Raw genomic sequence first — 24,881 nt, 5'->3', positions numbered from 1 at the left:
ACTTTTTATGGCTTTTAGTGGTTTCCATCAAACTGTTTTTAGCTTTTTAACACCTCGTATCCCACAGCAACTTTTTCTACAGCTCACTGCCCACAGCAGCTTTTTTCACAGCCACAACCCAACCAAACAGACCCTTATTACTCTTAGTCATATATCTTAATTTCTATGTTTTTTTTGCATAAAGTATATAAATTTTTAATGTATATAAATTTTTAATGTTTTTTTTTATAAATCACTATTTTCTATAGCTCAGATATGGCCTTGTAGCCTAACTTTGATGTTAAAGAGGTGTTTAATTGCACTAGAGCTAATAGTTAGATAACTACAAAATTTAGTGAAATCAGCTACCTAACAAATAACAACCTTACTATTAACTAATTTGCTAAAAGTAGCTAATAGCTAAACTATTAGCTAGATTATTTGGATGTCTTCAATTAAGAGGGTGTTTAGTTTTTAGGGACTAATTTTTAGTCACCATTTAATTCCACTTTAATCCCTAAATTACTAAATTTAGAAACTAAATTAGATATTTAGTTACTATATTTGACAATTTAATAACTAAAATAGAATAAAATGGAGGAACTAAAAAATAGTCTCTAAAAACCAAACACTCCCTAATTTTAACAGCTAACTAAGCTCAGTTCTGGTATATTCAAACACTAGTTAAGACATGACAATGAAAAAGAACCGCCATTCAAACTATAATAACTCGTGTTGTCATTTATGTTTTTCTTACAAGTTACATTGGTACATCACACCGACATATGAAACAACTACACGCCGGACCAATGGTTACATTTAAGCTTCTCCTGCGAAGCAGCCCCCGCGATGAACAAGCGCTAATTCTGGTGTTATGATTCTTAGCTGAGAGGCAATCCTGATTTGTTGCTCAACCGGAGCTCCAGCTTTATGTTCATGGCAGCCAACTCAGCAGCCAGGTACCTGAACACATACGGCATTGCCACGGTCTCCATCCCCTTGCTTGTTTTGCAGGCCTGGCATGCAAAGTTCTTCGCTGGTCTCACAGTGGGGAGCCCAAGCATCTCGTGCTTGACTTTCTTCTGGGTATCGGATTTGATCATTGTCGCAGTCAGCAGGCTCCCACAGAAGGAGCACACATCTGCGATGTGGTAATCCGAGCAGGAGTGGAGCCTGTCATGCAAGAGGTAGGACGAACCATGGGCGAGGAGGGCATCACGCTCCATCTCACCAAATCGGATCCCTCCACCATGCTTCCTTCCTCCTATGGGTTGTCTTGTTATCTGGTCTATACGACCGGTAGTGCGGACCTGAGTACATATGTAGCATCAGTATTTAGTGAGAATCCCAAGTTCCTGGTATAAAGAGAGTGAAATTACACTTTCCAATGCACTTGTCAGGTACAGTTTCGTCAGTCTAATAAATAGATGAGAGCAAACTATTAATAAGTACTCCCGCCATTCCAATTATAAGTCATTCCAATTATCTTGGAGAGTCAAAGCATCTCAAATTTCACCAAATTAATATAATAAGTAATAACATTTATAATACCAAATAAGTATCATCATTTTTTTATTAATTATATTTTTCATAATATACCGGTTGGATGTCATAAAAATTTATAATTTGTTGGAAAAAACAAAACCCTAATTCATCGATAGTGAGTATTACATATACACAACACTAGCGGGGTACATAGGCCGGGCTCTAGACCCATAACACTTAGAAGCAAAACAGTCTAAACACCACCCGCAGTCAAAACTATAGTCATGTTAGATGTTGATACTAGACCAAAACACCGAGAAAAGCGAGGTAAGACACTTAGTGAAAATGCCAGCAAACTACAAGCTGATAGGGACATGGTGAACATAGACGTCTCTGACAGCAACGCGCTCACAGACGACGAGATTGACAAAGAGGTAGACAACGCTGACGTTATGGCAGTAGACAAGTGTGCCCTAGTGAGAGGGCTGTGAAGCTCTTGGAAGAGCTAGCGCAACCAGCTCACCTCAGCCACCTCATTAGCAACGCTCGATATTCAACCTTAGCACTGGAGCGGGAGACCACATGCTACCACTTGGAGGACCAAGAGATAAGGCTGCCAGAAATAGACCAAATTGTGTCCGGGCACTCGATCCAGTCAGTGTTGGCGTTGGTGTGGACAACCAGCTTGTGTGAGGAGTGCCGACCCTAAAGGTACGGAAGAATTCGCTTGGCCTCATTCAGGTGCAGCTCCTAAGGATCATGCATGCATAGACAGACATGTTGGATAGCATATGCGACGTCGGGCTTGGTGAAGGTGGTATCCTAAGAGCGTCGGCAAGACTGGTAGGCAGTGGGGTCGCTAGTAGGGGCACCATCGCCGGAGACCTTGGCCTTCGTGTCTACTGGCGTTGCACAGGGTTTGTAGTCCATGCCAGCGCGCTGAAGAAACAGGCCATCCGGAGTGATGCTCTAGTGAAGAGAACCCAAAATCTTCATTGTGAACTCATTTTGAAGGGTTGTAATGATCCGGTGCAGTATCCAACACTAGTGGGTTACATGGGCTGGGCTCTAGGCAAATAACACTTAGACAGAAATAAAACAGTCTAACATAGCTCTCTACAATTTTGGTTAAACTAGCTAAGTACTTTGGAGAAAACTCATCCTCATTCATTTTAAAAAAATTTAAGGGCTAACTCGATGGGTATAGGGTGCATGAAAATATTGAAGTAGCGTTTAATATAGAACAAAAAATAATCACCTGGAATTTGTCTGAGACCATATGACGAAGACGTTGGTAATAAACAGGTCCGATGAAAATCTCACAGTCCATCTCAGTGCCAAAAACTCCACTATAAAGGACTTCGTTTCCATGATAATTAAACCCATAAGATGCAAGCATGGGACCCAATTCGTCCACAATCGAATTAGGCTTGTCGGAGTCCTTGTCCTTTTTGAGTGAGTTTGCAAAAGGTGTTGCATCAATGAACTTTCCATGTAGACTTCCAGCCTGTGAAGACAAAAACCAAGATATCTTTACACACAGACATAAAAACAGTTTATTCATAGGCACAAAACTTTTAGGAAGACAACTAGTCTAAAAAGCATGTCAATATCCCCGTGAAAAGGGACATTTTTTTGGAGTGAATAAGGTGCAACCATTGACAACTAGAAAATGAATACTGTCCTGAATTTGTGGTATTTACATTTTTCAGGAGCACATAAGTGACAAGCCTGGAAAAAATGAATTTTCAAGAAACTATATCAAAGAAAAAGCTACATAGAGCATCTCCACCAAATTGAACATCCCATTTCCCTAAATTTTGCAATAGGGCAATCCCCTTCAACTTAGAAGAGATTTGAGGGAGCGGTGCTTCAGGAAATTGAGAAAAACTCATCCCCTTTGCCTACCCTGACATATGGGAGTATGGGACCCACACATCAGTGGCTAATATTTATCCAACTCCCTTTTTTCCTTTCCCTTTCTTCTCTTGGCTGCTCCCATGCCTCAGCCTCAAGCCATTTGCCGTCCACACAACCCAGAATACAAATTCCATGTGGGGCCATGCTGGAGGGCCGGTTATATGGGTGACGCCCGCTGCCCTAAAGCAACATGCAGGGAGAGGAGGCCAAGCACGGGAAAGGCGGCCTCCAGTAACGTCATCCTCTTGAAGTTTGTCACGGCTCAACGGTGGTGTGGGGCAGCTGCTAACGTGGAGCAAGGAAGGTGCATCCCGGCCTGGGGTTGTGCAAGGGCATGGCGCAGAAGCAGGGCCATCTTTAGGGGCACAGCATTGGCATGGCTGGGATTCGGCACGGGGATGGCACAGATGGAGTGTGGGGAGGGAAGGAGACAAGTTCCTCTCCTCTTTGAAGGATTGAGGGGTGGTTTTTCTCAATTGAGAAAACAATTTAAACGTGGATCTGCTGGAGCTCATTTTTTCTACCGAATCCCCTTTTATCACTGGATATAAAGAAAGGGAATCTTTTTTTCTAAATCTGGCGGAGATGCTCATTCAGCTAGAATAGAATAATGTTCAAATCAGCCAGTCTTAAGATGCCAACAGCTCCAGAAATATCAATATGCCAACAAATTTGCATTAATGAAAAGGAAAAAGAATTAATACAGTGTTAAATTTCATTAATGTCAAATTAAATTCAATTCTTGGCTGTTCTCTAAAACAAATTGCGGTGTTAAAGAATGATCACGGCTTCTCAGAACCAGGGGCGAAGCCATGATCTAAAATTAGGGAGGACCAATTAGATTAGGGAGGTTGTTAGAAGCATTTTTTGCACTATTTACATGAGAAATAGCTAAAAACTAACATGTCCTATAGAATTAGGGGAGCATTAGGGTGGAGCATTGCCCCCTGTGCCCCCCCCCCCCCGGTCGTCGCCCCTGCTCAGAACCTGTGAGAAGTAAATATTGGTACCTTAGCTGCCATAGACTCTAAAAGCATTGCTATTGTCATTCTTGAAGGAAATGCATGAGGATTAATGATCAGATCTGGTCTCATGCCAGTATTTGCAGAGAATGGCATGTCAATGTCAGGCCACAACTGAGAGCAAACACCCTTCTGCCCATGTCGACTGCTGAACTTGTCACCGATTATAGGGTTTCTTACACGACGCAGACGAATGTTCGCCTGCAAAAAGATCAAGTAGTGAAACACATGACGAGATCACAATAACAAATTCATAACTGTTGGCATCAGAAATACTAGTACTTTTAAAACTCACTGCACGAAATGCGATGAGTTCAAGATATAAAATACAAGGATGTTATGTGATTTTAAGAAATAGAGGATCCACAATACTCTGCTAGTTTTTAGCCAATTCAAAATCTACTGAAGGTTACTTGAATGTTAGCTTACCTTCTGCAGGCCACATTTTGAACCTGTCCCGTTGACAGCAACATAGTCAATAAATGCTGGCTCTGTGCCTTTTAGTTTGACAGGCCTTATCACATTTGTAAGGCTATTATGGACGCTATAGTATTGCTCGTTTGGATGTACAGCCTGTCCATGAAAATACATGTTATAGGAATTAAATAGCTGTTCTCGCACGAGAAAAATATCTTTTAACATAAAACGAACACATAACTACCTGTCCAAGCCGAGGAAGGCCATCTGAATCAATCACATTACTTGTATCCCTTGTTAATATACTCTTTGCAAAAGTTTCTGGAACATTATCTCTGCTTTTTGTTGATAAGTCAATGCATTCAGTCTGCAGAAAATGATCACAATGAAAAAATTATTTTAAATGCTTTGAAAACTGAAGTGCTGAGAAATATTTGTTCCAAATTACACATTTATCCAAGCTTCCTATTGGAGCATCTTCCTAATGTGCATCTTGGAGGAATCCCATACCAAATAATCCAATTCCAATACTGTATATAGAGTAATTAAATAGAGTGTACTGACATTTCATTGCAAACATTTTTTAAAGAAAAAAATAAAAATAGGGTGCCATATGCTCTCATTTTGATGTGAACAAATATCGATAATATTGTGGAAAGATAAATGTGAAACACTACACATAGACACCTGGGACCCAGCTTGCTGCAGCCATGGTTGGGTGGTCGGAGACACATGGGACCCAGCAACGACGATGTTGGCCTAGGGATAAGGCCCGAGTAGACCTGCAGAAGGTGGGCGCCAAGCTGGAAGGCTGGTGATGGTCTGCGACGGATTGATCGCTGACATGGTGGAGGTGATGGACGACATGATGCAGTCTAGCGATCAGGCTAGAGAGTACGGTGGATGTGATGGGGGCGTAGAGGAGGCGCATGAGGGAAGGAAGGGTCGACACGAAGGGGAGGCAATGCCAAAGAAGGGGTTGACGGCTGGTGTGCTAGGGCAGGAAGAAGAAAATCTAAATTGTTGATACCATGTTGAAAGATAGATGGGAACACCACACACCCTTAGGTGGGGGGTGTGACCATGTATATAGGCCAATAAGGCTTGGAGTACTAGGCAAGCCAATTGCAGTAAAGGCAATCACAAATCTAAACGATATGCCTAGATACAATCATATACAGTCTCAAACAAAGAAAATACAAAACTCGATGCCCTCAAATTCGAAAGAAGTACATTTATTGTATAGTTATGTACAATCTTATGCTCAAAGAAAATACTTCCTCCTATCCACAAGCCATGGATGCATGGGTATCGTGAGTTCCACTATGTATTCCCATGAGGATTGATCTCTCGATTTCAAGAGACTGTGAAGTTAAGCGCCTTCTTCTCTGTCGTGCTCAAAGAAAATACTCCCTCCTCTCAAGTGGCAGAAGATCAGTGCCTTCTTCTCAGTCGTGTTGATGCCCCCCCCCCCCCCCCGGTGGCCCCCGTTGCACACCCCACCTCCGACTCGACAATGCCACCATCGCTACTCTACATGCTCAGGCAGCCGGTGTTCACAACATCCGATCCCTAGTCTCTGTCCTGCAGGATCCGACGTCCGCCCACTACGCTCACTGGCGTGATCAGGTGCTCCTCACGCTCCAGCGCTACGTCATCGACGACGTCCTTGGCCCATTGTCTCCATCCTAGCACCAGATGGACAGTGTTGTCCTCTCGTAGCTCATTGGCACCCTCACTGTTGAGCTACAAAACATCGTCGGCGAACAGGGGCACCGCTCGCCGGGCCTAGGTCGCCCTAGAGGCCCACTCTCTCCACCTCGATGCCTCGTTCCGCATGTTCTCCTAGAGGAACCACTTCGTCAGCAAGTAATATCGTCGGATGAAGGGCATGGCAGACTCCCTCTGTGGTCTGATACCAATCCCACACCTTGAGCTCCTCGTCAGGCTCCCAGCACTGATACCAATCGGTGGTTCTGCCCGAGGTGGCCCCAACGGTGCCCGACGTGGTCGTCGTTCTACAACCCCTGAACCGGAACCATCTCCATGTGGTCAGCCCAGCCATGTGTACCTCTTCGCCACGTCCCCCTCAGCCGGCTCTCCTGGCGATGCCACACTACGGCGTCCCACCGCCTTCGGCGACACCGACTCCGCCTCTCCTCTCACCTTCGGGGACCCCTACCCCGACACCTTGGTCCCCGCTGGCTAGAGGCTAGGACTGGGCCTTTTTCTTACCCACTGCATATCACGTCATTTCATCTTCGATGAGGATGTATTTCCCCTTGCTAGATCCTCCCCACCTACTGATCCTGAAACTCTCCTCAATTCCAATCCCATTATCATACCCTCAACCCTCCAACTCTCAGTCACGTTGACCTCATCCACGCCACGCATGGATCCTTCCCCTCCGCATGCATCCTGCGCAGCCCCATCGACTCTGCCCGCCCCGCGCGGCCCTGTTGACCCCGCTCGCGCCACACAAGACCTATCAACCATGCCTGTGCCACGCATGGCCTCGCCGACTCCGCATGCGCCATGCGTAGCTCTGTCGTCTGTGCAGCACGCGACATACATTGTCGACCCCACCTGTGTCTACCACCGTCGTGGTTGGAGGCTTGGAGCAATCCCACGGTAGCTCTCGCTCCGCCGTCCCATGACGAGGCACCGGTGCACCATCCGGTCGCAATCCACCGTTACCCCGACCACGTCCACATCATGGTGACGCATCGCTTGGTCGGTGTTCTCCGCCCCGTAGGTCGACTGGTGCTCACGACTGACACTGCTTCGGCTCCCTCGCCCATCCCCTCCTCCGTTCGCGCTGCTATCGTCGATCCCCACTGGTGTCGCGCTATGAAGGAGTACGCGGCCTTGCTGGCCAACCTACTGGGACTTGGTGTAACCGGCAAGTGGATTTTCCGCCACAAGCTCACCTTTGATGGCTCGCTCAATCGCTACAAGGCCTGTTGGGTCCTTCGTAGCTTCACTCAGCACCTCAGAGTGGACTACAACAAGACCTCCAGGCCCGTCGTAAAGTTTGCCACCGTTCGGGTCGTCCTCTCCCTCGCCCTCTCTTGAGATTGGGTGATCCACCAGCTGGACGTCAAGAATGCCTTCCTCCACGGCACTAACCGAGACAGTGTACTGCAGCCAGCCCACCGGCTTCGTTGACTCCACTCACACGGGTTTGGTCTGCAAGCGAAACCGCTCTCTGTATGGCCTTAAACAAGCACAGAGGGCTTGGTACAGTCGCTTCGCCTCCTATTTGGTCTCCCTCGGCTTTGTCGAGGCCAGGTCGGACATATCCATGTTCATCCATCGGCTCGGCGACGACATAGTCTACCTCCTCCTCTGTGTCGACGACATCATGCTCACGGCATCCAGTGTCTACCTCCTCCAACACATGATCGTCGCCCTTTAGCACGAGTTCGCGATGAAGGACATGGGCCCGCTCCACCATTTCCTCAGGGTCACCGTGGAGCGGCGAGCAGCGCCAGTACGCCCTCGACATTCTGGAGCGGCTAGCCTGCTCCACACCTGTCAACACTCAAGCGAAGCTCTCCGACAGTATCCCGGAGCCACATTGGCGTCCTCTAGTGCATCACGTTCACCCGGCCCGACATTCCTACGGCGTTCAACATGTGCCTCCACATACACACCTCATGGGAGCCGGTGGTCTACACCAATGCCAACTAGGTCGGCTGCCCCGACACGCGCAATTCCACATCCGGCTACGCCGTGTTTCTGGCGCCAACCTCGTCTCCTGGTCTTCAAAGCGGCAGCAAGTTGTCTCCCGCTCTAGCTCAGAGGTCGAGTATCGCGTTGTGGCCAATGGCGTGGCCGAGGCCTCCTAGCTCCGTCAGCTTCTTCGGAAGCTCCACAACCCCCTCGAGTGTGTCACACTCATCTACTGTTACAACGTCAGCGTGATCTACCTCTCCAATCTCGTGCAGCATCAGCGTACGAAACACGTGGAGATCAACCTTCACTTCGTCCGTGAGTGTGTAGTCGGCGACGATGTCCGCGTTCTCCGTGCCTCGACCACTTTGTAGTTCGCCGACATCTTCACCTAGGGGCCTCCATCTACTGTTTTCACTGAGTTTCGATCCACTCTCAATATCTGTACAAGATAGGGTTGTAATTGCGGGGAGTGTTAGAATACTGTTAGGGTTTCCCTGTATTTACTTGTATACCCCTCCTGTAATGGGCTTTGGTCCACCTAACTCTTCTATTTAATACACTCCCAACCTAGGATTAGGGTTAGGGTTTCACATATTCCAACAGCACCCATGACACAATTGGATTTGACTAAAATAGTTCTAAACCTATGTGCATGTGGATTACATATCATATCACAAATAGTTACAATATATAATTAAAGAAACAATACTTGCCTGGTAAATATGTCCACGGAACATACCACGCTCAACAGCTGATTTGTTCAAAATCATGGCATCCTCCATGTCATAACTGTATCACAGGTGTGATTTTCATCATATCAAGCAATTTTTATAAAAAAACGTCCATATTATATTGAAAAGGCGTACCCTGTGTATGATAGCACTGCAACAATAGCATTCGTTCCAGATGGAAATTCATCCATACAATATTTGGTATATGTACCTGTCCGAACAATTGGTGTCTGAGGGGTCTACAGAGAGCATCAAAGACAGTAGAGAAGGTTAGCAGTACTTCCCAGCAATATGTGTTATGCTTCTTTTTTTTTGGAGATTTAACCATATTTTGTTATTTTCAGATAACATACAAAACCACCTTTAAACAAGCTAGATGGCCAAAACTTGTCTTGTTTACATAGACGATGGTCAATGACATTGATATCTAGTTTTCAAGTAGGACTGCCAAAATCAGACTAGTTTGATAGTCAAAAATAGGCTTTACTACCCAAAAATACAGGTCAGACCTACAATATTTGTTATATGTACCTGTCTGAACAATTGGTGTCTGAGGGGTCTACAGAGAGCATCAAAGACAGTAGAGAAGGTTAGCAGTACTTTCCAGCAATCAGTGTTATGATTTTTTTGGAGATTAAACCATATTTTGTTATTTTTCACATAATATACTAAACCACCTTTAAACTAGGTAATAAACAAATTTGTCCTGTTTACCTAGTACGATGGTCAATGATATCTAGTTTTACAATAAAATTGCCAAAATCAGACTCCAGTGATAGTTCGATAGTCAAAGAATAGGCTTTACTCCCAAAAAAAGTACAGGTCAAACGTTGTTTCAGAATTCAGACCACCAGTTTGACGGCGTAGTACACCCAAGTTATGGTTTAACACTTTAACCTGAAGGGCTGGTCGTAAATAAATCCTATCAACTTGGAAATGGTTTGATGTCATGTTTCCTTAAAACTATTGCACAATATCATGAACTGTAGATTGTGCAAAAAACACTGAATTATCAATTCTGTCAGATTAATTAGATATAACTGGGGGCCTCAACACATTGCAAAGTATTCTCCCTACACTGGTGTGTGTTCAAGTGTTTCAGATTATTACTTCCTCGAGAAACATGCAGGTCTAAATGTCCCAACAAAGCAATTTTTAAACAACCAAACAGTATAACTCTTCTGTTCTATAAAAACAAACCTGTAGATGGAATGCTTTTACATCAGTACGGAATTTTAGGGCCTGTCCGCAAAAACCCATGGTCTGCTTTGCCATCTGCAAACAAGGAGGATGACTGGGGGTTAGTCCAAAAAGGAAAGCATGATCAACCAATCACTATAAGGACAAGATCTGACTTCTGAGTACTAACCTGGCATTGGTACATGTTCCTAGGACTTTGGTTGTGATCAGACCAAGGTGTCAGATTGGCAACTACACTGAGAATAGCTGTAGGGTGGATCTCTTCATGAGTTGCAGGAAATGGTTCTTGTCTCCCACCATCCCCACCATCAGGACACCGTATCTCCATAAATGCCTAAATTAGATTTCAAAATAAATTACTGAGCTATCGGTAAGAAGATTATAAAGAATAAGGAGTTGATCAAAAGCAACCTGTTCGAATGGCCCAATGAGCTCAATACTTTGCTTTCCATCAGATAGAATAAAAAGATTTCTGACAGGTCGGACAAATCTAGCCGGATTGGTAAAAAGGTACAGGCCAGGAAAAGCTCCATTAAAACTAGGTGGGACATAACCAACTTCCAGATCTTCAGGAATCTAATAAAAAATTAAGCACATTCTGAGTAATAACATCATGGTATAAATTTCAAAAATAAAAGTCAAAATAAACAAAAACATGATAACATAATAGAACAGACCCCTGAGTGTGCCAGAAGTTTCAATGTACGAAGATAATTAACTGCTTTCTCAATCATAGCAGAAGCAATAGTACCAAGAATGCACCCATCCAAATGGACATGGAGTACTTCTGGGGGACCGGTTTGCTCAATCTTCGGTAACACTGGGTTCATTCCAACACGAACCAACTCAGCAGAAAGCAACTTCTTCATTTCCCCAAAATTTTTTATCACCCCTTCTGAGTTGTAGAATGATGAAACACCTGAAACACCAAATTTAGCTGGAGCTAAAGAAATGATAGCTTACTACAAACTTTAGCTGTACTGTCCCCAAAAAGGACAAGCACACATTTATATATAGAAACATTTAGACAGAAGAATGCAGATGCAATACGCTGCCAAAGATGAAAGAGAAGCAAGAAATCAAGTATATGAATGAAGGCTGTGTTATGTGTTCATGAGGTACTGTGCAGATTTAAATTCAAGAGAAATGACAAGATGAGAATATCATACGGCATGTAGAAGTCATGTGATTCAGTAAACCACAAGGCTCTCCGTCAGGTGTATGAACTGGACACAGGAAACCCCATGATCTACAAGGACATTTTCAGTGCAGGTACAATAGATGCAAGCAAACAACAGCAGAATGACATTAAGAGGATAAACATACTCCGGGAGTAACTTTCTAACAGATGTTGTACGCATTTTAGCAAAAGCAGAGCCCCTATGAACAGAACGGAAGTGTGAGATATAACGATGAAAGTTGAGCCGTTCAGCATGAATGGTCATCCCTTCTCTCTGCAAATTTAACAGGAAAAGCCATTATTAGTTCTAAATATTCTTCAGAAACAATGTAAGCACCAGCAAGATCATGTGTATTGGCATCCATTATTGTAAACATTCAGCTTTACAATAACAGGTAGCATTACTTGTAAGTTGTAACCACATGTCATGCTTCTCTAATCCCGAAAAAACAAATCCATCGATGAAGTTCAAGGAAAACAATGCATTAAAACTAAGCAGGCATTGTAAGTGATGCACCTGTGGAAGATCCAATCCTGATCGTGAATTCACGTTCCCAACCTTTATCATACTCTCAACAGCTCTTCCGACAGATGTTGTATATTTAGTAAGAAATTTCCTTATCTCCAGCGCTACACAAATAACAGTATATTATTACTGATTGGATGTAAAACATGATATACCACAAAAAGAAAGTTGACACTGATGGAGTCCAACATGCACATTTCATCCAAAAGAACAGTGCAAAAGACTGCAAACAGATAAACAATTGAGAATAAATAATTATGTGAGGCGAAAGGGCCTCTAGCCTAGTGGCAAGGGCTCCAAGTAGCACCTCCAAGTCCTGGGTTCGATCCCCCGCAGGGACGAATTTTCAGGCTTGGTTAAAAAATTCCCCTCGTTGTGCCCCATCCGCTCTTGGGTTACGATGTCTTGTGCGCCACCCTCCGGTTGGGCTATTGCAGAGTGGACGGTTGACGCCGGCCCGTCAGTGATGGGGGGCTAGGGTTCGGGGAATTTTCTCAGCCAGGACCATTGTTTCGGTCTCTTCTTAATATAATACCGGGAGGGCGGTCTTCCCCTCCCCGGCCGAGTTATTTTTAATAATTATGCGAGCGGATAACTGATTATTTGAGCAAATAAATTGGAAAAAAAACAATTTCAATGAACCACAGTATGCAAATTTTAATTGGTCCTTATTATCCGGTGTTACCTCATTATCCGTGTTCAATTTGTTAGAATAGAATGTGCTTGTATATTAGGCTACGGCCATATCAGATCAGAGGTCCACATGGCTGTTCTATAATAAAGATATTAACAGACTCTGACTAAAGATAAAATAGAATCAAGTTTGATCTCTCCTAAAGACAGCAGAGTTAGAATACAAGTCGGTTAAGGTAGTTGTACCCGAGTTGGACTCCATGTCATATTGTAATCCTGATGGCAGTGTTCTGCCCTATATATACTCAGCCCCCTCAGCCTAATAGGTCAAGGCAAACAGTTTAAACCTGGTGCCGTGTTTCTTACATGGTAATCAAAGCCAACACCTCCCCCCACCTCTAGAACCCTAGCTAACGATAATAGCAAGTCTCCATGGTGTCTACCTCAAGTTTTGTTGTGTCAACGCCCCTCCTAGAGCAATCTGCGGTGTTGAAGCTTACCAAGAACAACTTTGCGCTCTGGAAGGCGCAAGTTCTACCTATCCTCAGGGGTGCGCAGCTGCAAAGCTACCTCTATCGCTCGGCTGTTGCACTACAAGAGAATATCAACACCAAGAAATGTGCTGATTCGTCAGAGAAATCGAATCCGGAGTACACCTGGTGGGCAGCGCTTGAGCAGCAAGTCCTCGGTTCCTTCATGACCTCCATGACTCAAGAAGTCATGAGTCAAGTTTCAACCTAAGATACCCCCCAAGACGTGTGGACTGAGCTCCAAAAAACCTACATGTCGTGCAAGGACTATGAACGCAAAGATCGCCCTAGCAACAACTAGAGAAGGTAACATGACTAGGCTAAAATATGTTAGCAAGATGAGGCATCTACAAAAAAGAATATATATGAAGAAAACTCGTCTTGCACATCCTGGCGGGACCGTGGGACTTGATGAAGAGTACAACCTGGTGGTCTCTGCAATGGTGGCTCGTGATGAGCAGGTCACCATAGCTAAAACCACCTAGCTTCTCAGCTTCGATGCCAGGATTGATCTACTTCATGGAGGTCATCAAGCTTCTGCCAATGTTGCTAGGCGAGGGCACTGAGGCAACAACCACGGTCATGGCCAAGGCAGAGGGTGTGGTGGCCCTTCTGGTGGTCATGGCCATCAAGGTATGTCTTTCTCCTCGTCTAATGAATTTTTGGTAGTGCCCTTGATTTTGTTTCGCTTAAGTCCATGTGGTCCTAATCCAGTTCTCTTGTCCTTTGGTCTACTCTATAGCACGTTACAAAAATGCGGCTGCTTTGGATTAAAACACAGGTGGGGACAATTGGATGGGATGTGTACATCCTTACTCTCACCGGCGCTGGGTGAGCTTGGGTCCGCTCTATCGCTAACTCCATCGCCGCTAGAGGCCTAAGGCCATGATGTGCGCCTCCACCTCCAGTTCAAGTTGCTCCACACCAAGATCATATGCCACCGAAGCTTGGGTCCGCTCTACCGCTAACACGGAGCAGGAAGCAGGAGGGAGCAGAGCATGCGGTCTTGCGAGAACCGAAAAGCCAAGCAGGGAGAGCCGTGTGCCCAAGTGTAGAAGGAGAGTGGGTCGTGAGTGTGTGGCCCGGGTAGTTAGCCCAATATAGAATGAGCCAGACAGGAAAAAAAAGGTTGAAAAATTGGTTCTTTAATATTAGGTATACATGATGATCAAAGGTTTTGGAAGTCAAAAAGAATGTGTACCTTATAAAAAGAAACGAACATAGTATTATCATCGTCATTCTAATGCGGATAAACCACTCCCGAATTCAATTGTTTTGCCTTAAGAAACAGTGCTAGTGTACAAAAGCTAAAGTTTTTGGCATAAAAACATTAATAGAATAACTCACCATTACCAAGGTCAAAACCTTTGTTCTTTGCAGCCTCTTCAAGGATTAAACGCTTAGACTTTCTTAGCCACTCCTGAAGCCTATCCTGCAGATATCACCACCAAATATAGATGATTAAAAAAAGCAACATTAGAGGTTAAGAACCAAGTTTTGCACTAAAAGAATCACAGCTCAAGTATAAAACAATGAAACAAAGGCAAGCATCAAATAAACAGGGAGAAAATCTGATAGAGGCAAAAGTGCCACTTAAGTATGCATCATTCAGATTCATGTGTCCCTTCTCCTACCTTCATTTTCAACCACCTTAACCATTCTTTTTTACCCATAGACCATATTATAAATATAGGGTGATGTAATAAGAGGATAAAATATAAAAGAGACAACAAGGTATACAAGGCTGGAACCATGAAAAAAATCACTTTTGTTGGTGAAGGTTCTACACCTTCACTGAGAAGCAGCTGGTTTGAGATGGCAGGGTATGTGGTAAAGCTGAGAACAAAATGTTGAACCTTCGGCCATCCTTAGTGCCTAAAACTAAACGAGGGGCAACCGCTCAGGCAGTTTAATAACAAAGATATTGTAACCAGAGTTCAAAAATCACAACTATCACCTATTCACTGGAGCTTGTGAAATGTAGAAATGGTGGATACAAAGAAAGGTGAAATGGTCATTGAAAAGCTATATTTCTTTACAATGCAAGGATTTCTACAAGAGGGTGCATTTTTTAGTGTTGCTGAGATTTTTAAATTTAAAAAACATGAAAGGCACCAGGGAGTTCAGCAACCTTCAGAAAAACTGTGAATAAGTGCCCAGGCAATAGAGCCTCCTGGTATTGTAGCGCGTCGGGATTGTCAGGTGAAGCAGTTTGATCTACCAGAGCATAAAGTTTCTGCAGCATAAATCTAAACAAGAAAAATGAAATAAGAAACACATGATGAGAGGTTAAAATGGAAAAAAATTACAAAAGATAATGTCATAAAATAGAAACTCACATCAATAGATTAAATTTATCATGGTTATTTTCCAAGTGCACAAAAATATAGTCCTTTAGAACCGCTTCAGCAACCTAAACAATGTAGAACAGCCAAAGTCAAGCACGGCCCAAATTTCAGCTGTACGTCAATGTAAACACAAAGGGAACATTAGACACTACAGTTATATAGTCATCATTTTCAAATCCTTCCATCACAGATCGGAAGTATTGCCCTGCATTTGAAAGATCAAAATCAATGTCAGGGCATAACAGGTTGTCAAGGCATCTTAAGCACAGAAAAAAAAAACGCAGAACGTACCAATATGCACCAAACACTGTGTGCGAGTCAGAATGGACAGATTTCTGACTTCGTCAAGAACTATTTGTGCCCTTTCACCAATTAGTTGAGTACTGACAACTCCCTTTCCTCTTCCATGTTTATCACTGTAGCAGCAAGTCAAGCTTGTAAAGATTTCCCGGTCACTTGCATCAATAAGGGCCTGTCATTGGTAATTCATCATCATGTAAATGCAACGCTAAAGCTACATTAACAATAATTCAATACTTTTGAACTAAACTATAATATTGCAAAGGTAGAAGCATAATGATTTGCATAATATGTGACAAGTCAAACACAAGTCCACAAATTGCATGATACCTACTTCAATGGAAAGACTGAGTCTAACAGTAGATGAGAATAGAGGCAGAAACATACTAAATTACATAAATTCTATTAAACAAGCAGATTGGTAACCTTGGAGCACAGGACAAAATAAGTTTGTGGATTGTATATTTAGTTAAACGAAGTTCAACAGCTAAAAAATGGAATGCATCAACAGAGAACCCAAGGTCTCTTTATTGATTATACAATGCACACTGAGTATACGACATTAGCAGGGTGCATCTGATGAAAAGGTATCCAATGATACAAAGCTTATATAAAAAGAACTCGAACACAGGGGGGAAGATGCCCCCTGGACGTTGCAATAAGAAATTGTACCAGGATCCGAACGTGGACAGGCAAGGGAGTAAGCACACTGCTCTAACCTGTATAACTCACGATAAGCTACTAAGCTAGTTTGTAACATAGCTTTTATCCATGCAGCACATGCCATTGCACACACAATGCTCAATGCATGATTATGTACCATATTGCTTGTTTTAAATGATAAGCATTCTTAAGGAAATGGCAACAGGTTATACCTTGAGAACAATCCCAACAGGAAGCAGAAACTCTCTGCCACCCAACCTATTCAAAACACATTCAAAAGGTCAAATTGATCCAAAAGATTTACTCGTTGTTCACTCACCGTTTACCAGCATAGAACTTACCAAAATCCAAGCCTTGCACTTCCATTTAGGATGTAATACAACTTTATTGTCACACTGGACTGGTCACGTTGGACACATCTGTCAAAAGATTAAAAAAACAAGAGTATCGCAAAACACACAACTTTAGCTTTGTTGTTAAAGTCATAACTAATAGCCAATGCTCAAATTAGAACATTTGATGTTTTATGAAGGTTCTTAGTAATCAACAAGGCTGGATATGCAATACTTGTAACTTTCATGAGATTGACAAACAGTTTAGAATTAGGCCATAGCGCAGTCTGGTCAGCGCATCTGTTTTGGGTACAGAGGGCCATAGGTTCGAATTCTGTCACCTTGATGTTGTATTCACAGGGGCCGAAGTGCAAAGCCCCGTAGCCTATCCGTGGTCGGGAAGGCAGGCGAAAAGCACGCACAAAAAAAAGAAAGCTAGAATTTTGTTTTTTTTCTTTTCTTCTTTTGTGGTAGTACACGAGTGAAATTGGTTACGGTGGTACACCTGTGAAATATATAAATGATATGGTTGTACACGAGTTCCTTATATTATAGGTGTTTAAGACCGATTACGTCGGTTACACGAGCGGTAGTACAGCGAAAATGTTTTTCAATTTCACTTAGCTTGGTTACAAGCCTGGTAGGTACTACAGCGGAAATACAGTTGGTTTCACGTTAATTAGGTTATCTTGGTGACAAACAAGTGCCTGGTAGGTTAGGAACTATGACTGAAATGGTTTATGATGGCACATACAGTACATTTAAGCTGTAGTACGTGGGCCTACTGTGGTATTGGATGTATTGGTTGTTGCCGAGTCTATGCTCGACCGCGCTCCCTCTCAGAATAGAGATCATGTTTCCCTTTACCCACGCAGAATAGAATCTATTCTGCCTATTGGCAGATGGCTCTCTATTATCTTTCTATTATTAATGGGTCCCCATTATATTATTAAATAAGAGAACCTCCGCGCCTAGCCACAACCTAAACGCTGGTTCTATCCCGGCCAAGCAAGCAAGGGGAACCCGGTGGGAAGAGGGAAAGAAAGATCAGGGGAAGAAGCGGGGTAGAGGAATTGGTCGACTCATCAGGCTCATGACCTGAAGACTGCAGGTTACAGGTACATTTAAAAGAACAGGAAAGCTCAGTAAAACAAGGTTCTTCAAGAATCAAGAAAATATAGAGGAAAAGGACAATGACTCAGTCACTAATAACAAGATATTGTGAAATTTTGTCTCCTGTGCAGCAAATGTGTATGAATCACGCTCGAAAAACTCTCGACAAGAAGTCTGGCATCACAGTTATTCAAATCTGGTCACTATGAAAATGTTTCTTTAATTTGACCTAGTTTCATGTAAATTATCTTGTAAAAATGTGGCGCAGCTTGCCTTTTAGATGTACAAATAGTTTTTTATTGTGTCTGTCTTAACAAAAAAATATTTCCATATTAGCAAGAAAAGTTATTATGGCTAATTATGTTTTGTTAGGCATAAATTCAGTATTCACAAGACTTAAAGAATTTGCAGAGACAATCGAATTGGACAGCAAATATAAGTAGGAACTGTGTGAAAACATGAAGTGAATTTGGAGCCAAAATAAAGATAGCTTCACTGCAATCGAATACTGCTTGAATGACAAAATAAGCTACGCCCAAGATTAAACTATATGTTATTCAACTAATATATGTCTCATCTGTTAGTATGGTACCTTATGACCACTGCTTTGTCAGTGTATCCAGCACCACGTTTAAGAAAAGAATTGCGTACCAATCCCATGGGCTGAAAAAAAAAAGTAACTCATCACCAGAATGGCGTTATATAGTTTAAAATACTGGCCTTGTGAGTTGTAAAATAACGCTCCAAGCAAAGCCAAATCTGCCTTACATAGTTACGCTTTTGTAAAACAAGAATACGCACAAGTCTCTCCATCCCACCACATATGAAGTACCTAAAAAGAATTTCAGAACTGTGAGAATTATTCCAGTAACATATGGAACATTGTCAACAAGGTTGTCCACGGCTAGTGTGGAAGTATGACAAGTCATGGCAAAGGTACATATTGAAGTATTTGTATAGCACAAAAATGAGAGCACAAGAGCAAATGGACAAACAAATGCGGTAATCTGTATCAAAATTTACACAAAATGGGACAATTGCATTGTGCGCCCTTGGGTCAGACCAAATAGATGCTCCAAAAACTATATTGTTTTTATCACAAAATGCGGTAATCTGTATCAAATAAGGTATAGTTCAAACTTTCAGTTCAGTGTAAGAACGCGAAGACAGACAAGAACATGATAGATAATATGATTTCATTACTTTGAACGGTCCAAAACCAATTAAGTGTTTTTCCTAACTATACAAAGTAGTTCTTTTTCCAAAGGGACAAATTCAGAGCTTAATGCAGCAAATCTGACCATAAACTCCCTCGTCCACATATGCAAAAGAACTAGAAAAAAAGGAAGTGTGATCCTAATGAGAATCACAGAAGTATGATAGTCTCATAATGGGAATCAAAAAAGTATCAAGAATGCAGAGGGCCTTCACAAAAGCGCTCTGGTTGGAGGAAACAACAGATGGCTAGAAGGTTGCATAGACAAAAGGAACCTCGGGTGCTTCTCAAGCTAGACATTAGTAAGGCCTTGATTCTGTATCTTGGTCATTTTTGTTCGAAGTTTTGAGGCACTTGGGTTTTGGTCAGTTTTAGTGCAATATTTTCTCTAACTCTAAATTGCTGTGTTCTTCATCAACTAGAGTGCTGATGAATGGGGAGCCGTGAAAGTTGATTTACCACCAGCGAGGTCTTTAGCGGGGGGGGGGGGGGGGGGGGGGGGGGGGGGGGGCTGGGCTGGGGCCTCTCTCCAATGTTTTTTTGTTATTGTCATGGATGTGTTTAATTCTCTCATCACAAAGGCCTCAGAACTAGGTTTGCTGCAGCCACTTCTTCGGAGAGGGAAGGGACAAAGGATTTCACTTTATGCAGATGATGTTGTGTTCTTTTTCAGCCAACCCAGTCTGAGATGTCTCTTGTCAAAGATTTGCTAAGGGTGTTTGGTGCAGCGACCGGTTTAATGACAAAAATTAGGAAAAGTTCGGTTCTGCCTATTAGTTGTTATGAGCTCGAAGTTGCAGTTGTTCAGGAGGCTCTACCCTGTACTATAGCTCAATTTCCATGTAATTATCTTGGGTTGCCACTGTCCATACGAAGGCTCTCCTCCGGGGATTTTTTTACCGTTAATTGATAAGATTGCAGATCGCCTACCTGGTTGGAAGGCTGCCCTTATCCACCCTGCGGGCCGAGCTACTCTTGTCAAGGCAATTCTCACAGCGATTCTGGTTTATCACCTAATTGCTTTGTAGTGCCCCAACTGGGTGATTAAGGCGATCGACAAAATAAGGATGTGAAAGGCGGACATTGTTTGGTGAGTTGGCAAAGAGTTTGCAGGCCTCTCAGTCATGGAGGCTTGGGTGTTCACAACTTGGAAATTTTGGCTGGTCCTTGAATTTAAGGTGCCTCTGGTTGCAAAAAAAATCAATCTAACCGGCCTTGGGCAGAGTTGGGCGTTCAGGTTCATCCTACTGCTGCTGCTTTATTTGCTATTTCGGTCAAGTCAAGAGTTGGTGATGGAGCTCGCACAGCTTTCTGGGTGGATCGTTGGTGTCAGGGACAGTCCTTTAAAGATTTAGCTCCGAACTTGGCTGCCTGTGTGCCTAAAAGGCTTTTAAAATCTCGCACAGTCCAGGAAGCACTGGCAGGCTCTCTTTGGATTAATGATATTAGAGGCAATATTTCGGTTCAGGCCTTTTATGAGTTCTTTATGATCTGGGATTTGGTTCGAGACTTCCAGTTGACGCCTGGAACAGCGGATTTCTTGGTGTGGCTGCCTTCTTCCTCGAGCATTTTTTCATCCAAGAGTACGTGTGAACGCTTCTTTGTTGGTGCTGTTGATTTTGAGCCTTCAAAACGCATCTGGAAAAGTTCTTCCTTTGGTTATCTGCTCAAATAGCTGTGGGACAGCGAATCGGTTGGCGCAGAGGCCTGGATCATCCAGATAAATGCCCTCTCTGCGACCAGCATGATGATACAGTACAGCACCTCCTGACATCTTGTGTTTTTGCCAGAGAAATATGGTTCAGGGTGTTTTCGTGTGTAGGCCTGCAGCAAATGCACTCCGGGTTGGGTGTTCCAGGAGTGGTGGATGTCCATTCAGTGCTTGGTTCCTAAGAATCAAAGGAAAGGTCTCAACTCACTTGTGTCCCTTCTGGCATGGAGGTTATGGAAGCAGAGGAACGAATGTGTTTTTGAGGCTGCCTCTCCATGTATCAATCAGCTCTTCCAGAGCATCAAGGAGGATGCAAACCTTTGGTGCTTGGCTGGTGCGGCAGGGTTGAGGGCACTTTGGCCCTAGCTTGTAGGTGTTTTGTAGTCGTTTCGTGTAGCCATGGATCCTTTTGTGTATTTTCGTTTTTGGCCTCCGTAAGGGCCTTTGTTTGATTTGTAGTCTTTTCTCCTTAATATAATGATGTGAAGTTCTCCTGCGCGTTTGAGAGAAAAAAAAAGATAATCACAGAAGTATGATAGTCTCGAAAATAGCAAATTAAGCAGACAAATACAGTGGAAGGGTTATGGATAATTGGTGTGCACTATTTCACATACAAAGTACTTAAATAATATTAGCACATTAAGAAATCACAGCAAAAGTACGCTGGTAAGGTCAACTGAATGCAAATGAAACATACTCACCCCCCCATCTCAGTTGCCTCTTCACCATGGAAAACTAATTTATGGGGATCAGCACCCCTCAGATGACACAGTTTTGACTGGAATTGCAAAAGCATAAAGTCAGGCAGCATAATCAATTGTTATATGCAAGGATGAACCAGAATAACTTGTGAACCAAATCCATTACTAAATATAATGGCCGGGAGACCTAGAGTGGAATGAGAAGAGAACTGCAAATTCCATGTGGCTTCCAATGGAACCGAGAAACCATCTTAAAAGAACAAGAAACAACAGAACTCCCTACCTACCCCGCGTCATCCACTCAGAAAAGAAACTTACTTATCAGCCCACTTTTAAAAAAGAGGTCATTTCATTGCTCCTTGCTATTTCCAAGGGAAAAATACTGATATATGCAGCTGTCTTTCATGAGAATTCCGAGAATCCAAATATATTCAAACAATGTATATAATTGTCTTAATTGATTCGACGTCCCATACAAGCACCAGACCAGAAATAGTGCATATTGATCTTATTTCAAACAAGGAGACTGAAGAGCCTTGTTGTGTTGCATTACAATACAGCAAAGGTTCATGGTCAAGTGTAGGGCCGGAAAAAAGCTCGAGGCTCGTGAGCCAACTAGGGCTCGCTCAGGCTTGGCGCAGCTCAGAAAGGCTCGCAAGCCTGAACGAGCCCGAGCCGATACTACTTTTGTGCGAGCCGAGCCGAGCCTGAGCAAGCCCGAGCCGGCTCGCGAACCAACCTAATTTGATATGGTCCTATGTTGTTACAGTATTACATTATTATGTTATTAATTTATTTTCTTATTTTATGGACTCAATGTTAGATATAGTTTAAAATATGTTGTTGGATTTTTGGTACATATTTTTAATTTTACATGTAATGAAAATATAAAATTTATGCTCTAAATGGGACTTAGTGTGGCGGCTCGCGAGCCTGAACGAGCCCGAGCCAAGCCATATCTCCCAGCTCGCAATACGACCGAGCCGAGCCAAGTCAACCTCGTCTCGGCTCGTTTCCAGCCATAGTCAAGTGAATCATTGAACGTAATTGTTTTTGTTGTTGTTGGGAATCTTTGATTAAAATGCTGCCAAGAACTACACCCTCCCAACACTTCAATTTTGGCATTATGGAAGCAGATGTGTATATCATATTGATGTCCATGCCACATTAACCCCCCAGGCATTTAGACCATCAAAAAACAAGTAAATGCTGAACAAGCCCCTGCACCTGCGAGCAGAATTAAAGTTTGGGATGTGTCCAACTTATATGTAGTATTGATATACTTATAAGGGGTCAAAACAATATGCTAGTATTTGACTCAAAACACACTTCCATAATGCTATAGATTTACTAGCTTACAATAAATTACAACCTAATAAAACTATCAAAGGTTAGTTATGTAAACATCACAAACTGTCAAAATGTTAAAAAAAAAAAGGCACCCTTTTGGCAGCAAAAGACAACCAAAGCGCTAAAATAAACTCACTTGTTAGCCTAGCCTCAATACCTACAAACTCGACCAAAAGCATAGCATAACAAGATCATTTTAAGCGAAGTGTCTACAAGAGTAGAAAGGGAAGGTAACAACCATCAACATAATAGGCAAATGGCCAAAATTGAAGGTATGCCTGATTTGTGCCCCTTCATTATACTGGAAGCAGACCTCAACTTTGAATTCCCCGTGATATGAAATTCTTGCTTGTCTGCACTGCTCCAACCAAAAAAATGGGGAAGGATCAGACTAGCAAATACCTGTCTAAATTCTTCAAAAGACAACAAGTAAAAAGGTAACAAAAGGGTACGCATCTGGTAAAACAGAAAAATATAAGTTGCCAATGTCTAAGATAATTCTATAAAAACATGACAAACCTCCTGGGGGTAGATGGGTAGTACACCTGGCCGGGCACCCCTCATCGGCGAGAGCACATGACCCTTTTCCAGGATTAGTAAACAATAATAGTTAAGAGGAACAAGAGAGAGAGAACAAAAGGGAAAAAGAATTTGTTTCAGGTAGGGTTTGCCGTTATAACATTCCTTGCAAGCAGTACTCAAGTGTTGTTTGGTCTCAATGCAATACAGTTTCTTCACCCAAAAAAGGTCAAACAAAAATCAAGAAAGTGTTTCGGTAGTTTTAGACTGAGCCATTGAAACTAAGTTTAACTTTTAAACAATTCCAGTCCATTTAAATTTCACTATGACATGAATCGTTTCAGGGGAAACTAGCAATAGCAACCAAATAAATACTTAAAAATTGCAATAAACTGCTGTGTCGTGCTATGTCTACTGACTAGTAATAGCAACTTAAATGAGACACTTGTATCTCTCAAATACCTGCAGCAATTGCCAAAAACATCAAACTACGGCCTTGTTCGTTTACGTCGGATTGCACCCGGAATCGTTCCAACTAATCAAAGTTTATATAAATTAGAGAAGCAATCCAGCTAGAAATCGTTCCGACCCACCAATCCGATACAAACGAACAAGGCCTAATAACAAAGTTACGCGTACAAAAAACGAATTTGAAGCATGAAGGATATTTTTTAGTGTGTTGCTGGAGTTGGGGTCCCTGATCACCATGGGGCGGATGGATTCAATCATCTCGTCGAGCCCCTTATCGAGGAAGTAATCAAAGGATTCCACGTGCGGCCGGAACAGCTCCCGCAACGCCGAGTAGTCGCCTTCCTTGGCCACCGCCGGCGACGGAGACTTATTAGCCTTGCCCATGGCCGGAGAGATGGCTGAGATCCCAGAACGGGTTCCTGTGCGGCAGCGGCGGCCCTTGTTTCGGGCGGGAAGGGTAAAACCCTAGAGAGGGGAGGAGGCGGCGGAGGGGTTTAGGCTGACTTGCTTATATTTTTGTTCGAATCCCGGCCCAGCCCAGAGCGGCGAAAATAATACGCTCCATTTTTTTATTTGTCGTAGTTTAGCTAAAAATAAACTAAAAAATAAATATTTGAGAACGAAATTATTATAAGTTTTATTTATTTTTTTAGAGCATATAATACATAGATGAGAAGGAGTTGTGGGATGCAATTTACTACTAAATATGGTGTATCGGATGTTGGTAGTGAACTGTATGTCACCGAGAGTTTTCATGATTATAAAATGACTGATAATCGCTCTATTGTAGAGCAAGCTTATGAAATACACTGTATTGTCAAGGAGCTCGACCATCTTAAGACTGTTCTTCCTGGTA

At 42.9% G+C, this 24,881-nt stretch overlaps 1 protein-coding gene across 1 annotated transcript; it reads right to left on the bottom strand.

Moving 5' to 3' along the window:
* Window positions 1-666: 666 nt before the first annotated feature.
* LOC103643410 (DNA-directed RNA polymerase I subunit 2) lies at window positions 667-24,569 on the bottom strand. Its single transcript, XM_008666583.4, has 27 exons — window positions 24,223-24,569; window positions 23,555-23,631; window positions 23,274-23,393; window positions 21,686-21,762; window positions 18,826-18,889; window positions 18,650-18,720; window positions 16,954-17,031; window positions 16,825-16,870; window positions 15,941-16,121; window positions 15,802-15,854; window positions 15,641-15,714; window positions 15,433-15,550; window positions 14,649-14,733; window positions 12,130-12,242; window positions 11,759-11,886; window positions 11,602-11,681; window positions 11,110-11,351; window positions 10,844-11,008; window positions 10,602-10,766; window positions 10,433-10,507; window positions 9,368-9,471; window positions 9,215-9,290; window positions 5,068-5,190; window positions 4,836-4,979; window positions 4,395-4,607; window positions 2,723-2,971; window positions 667-1,289 (listed from the first exon to the last, which is right to left on the bottom strand). Exons 1-27 carry the CDS (start codon window positions 24,407-24,409, stop codon window positions 861-863), a joined length of 3,537 nt encoding a protein of 1,178 aa, XP_008664805.1. The 5' UTR covers window positions 24,410-24,569; the 3' UTR covers window positions 667-860.
* Between the last annotated feature and the right edge of the window lie 312 nt (window positions 24,570-24,881).

The sequence above is a fragment of the Zea mays genome, chromosome 1, assembly GCF_902167145.1.
Source record: "Zea mays cultivar B73 chromosome 1, Zm-B73-REFERENCE-NAM-5.0, whole genome shotgun sequence".
NCBI classification, from domain to species: Eukaryota; Viridiplantae; Streptophyta; class Magnoliopsida; order Poales; family Poaceae; genus Zea; species Zea mays.
The sequence above is the reverse complement of the archived record's forward strand: the minus strand, read 5'-3'. Positions and strand labels throughout refer to the sequence as shown.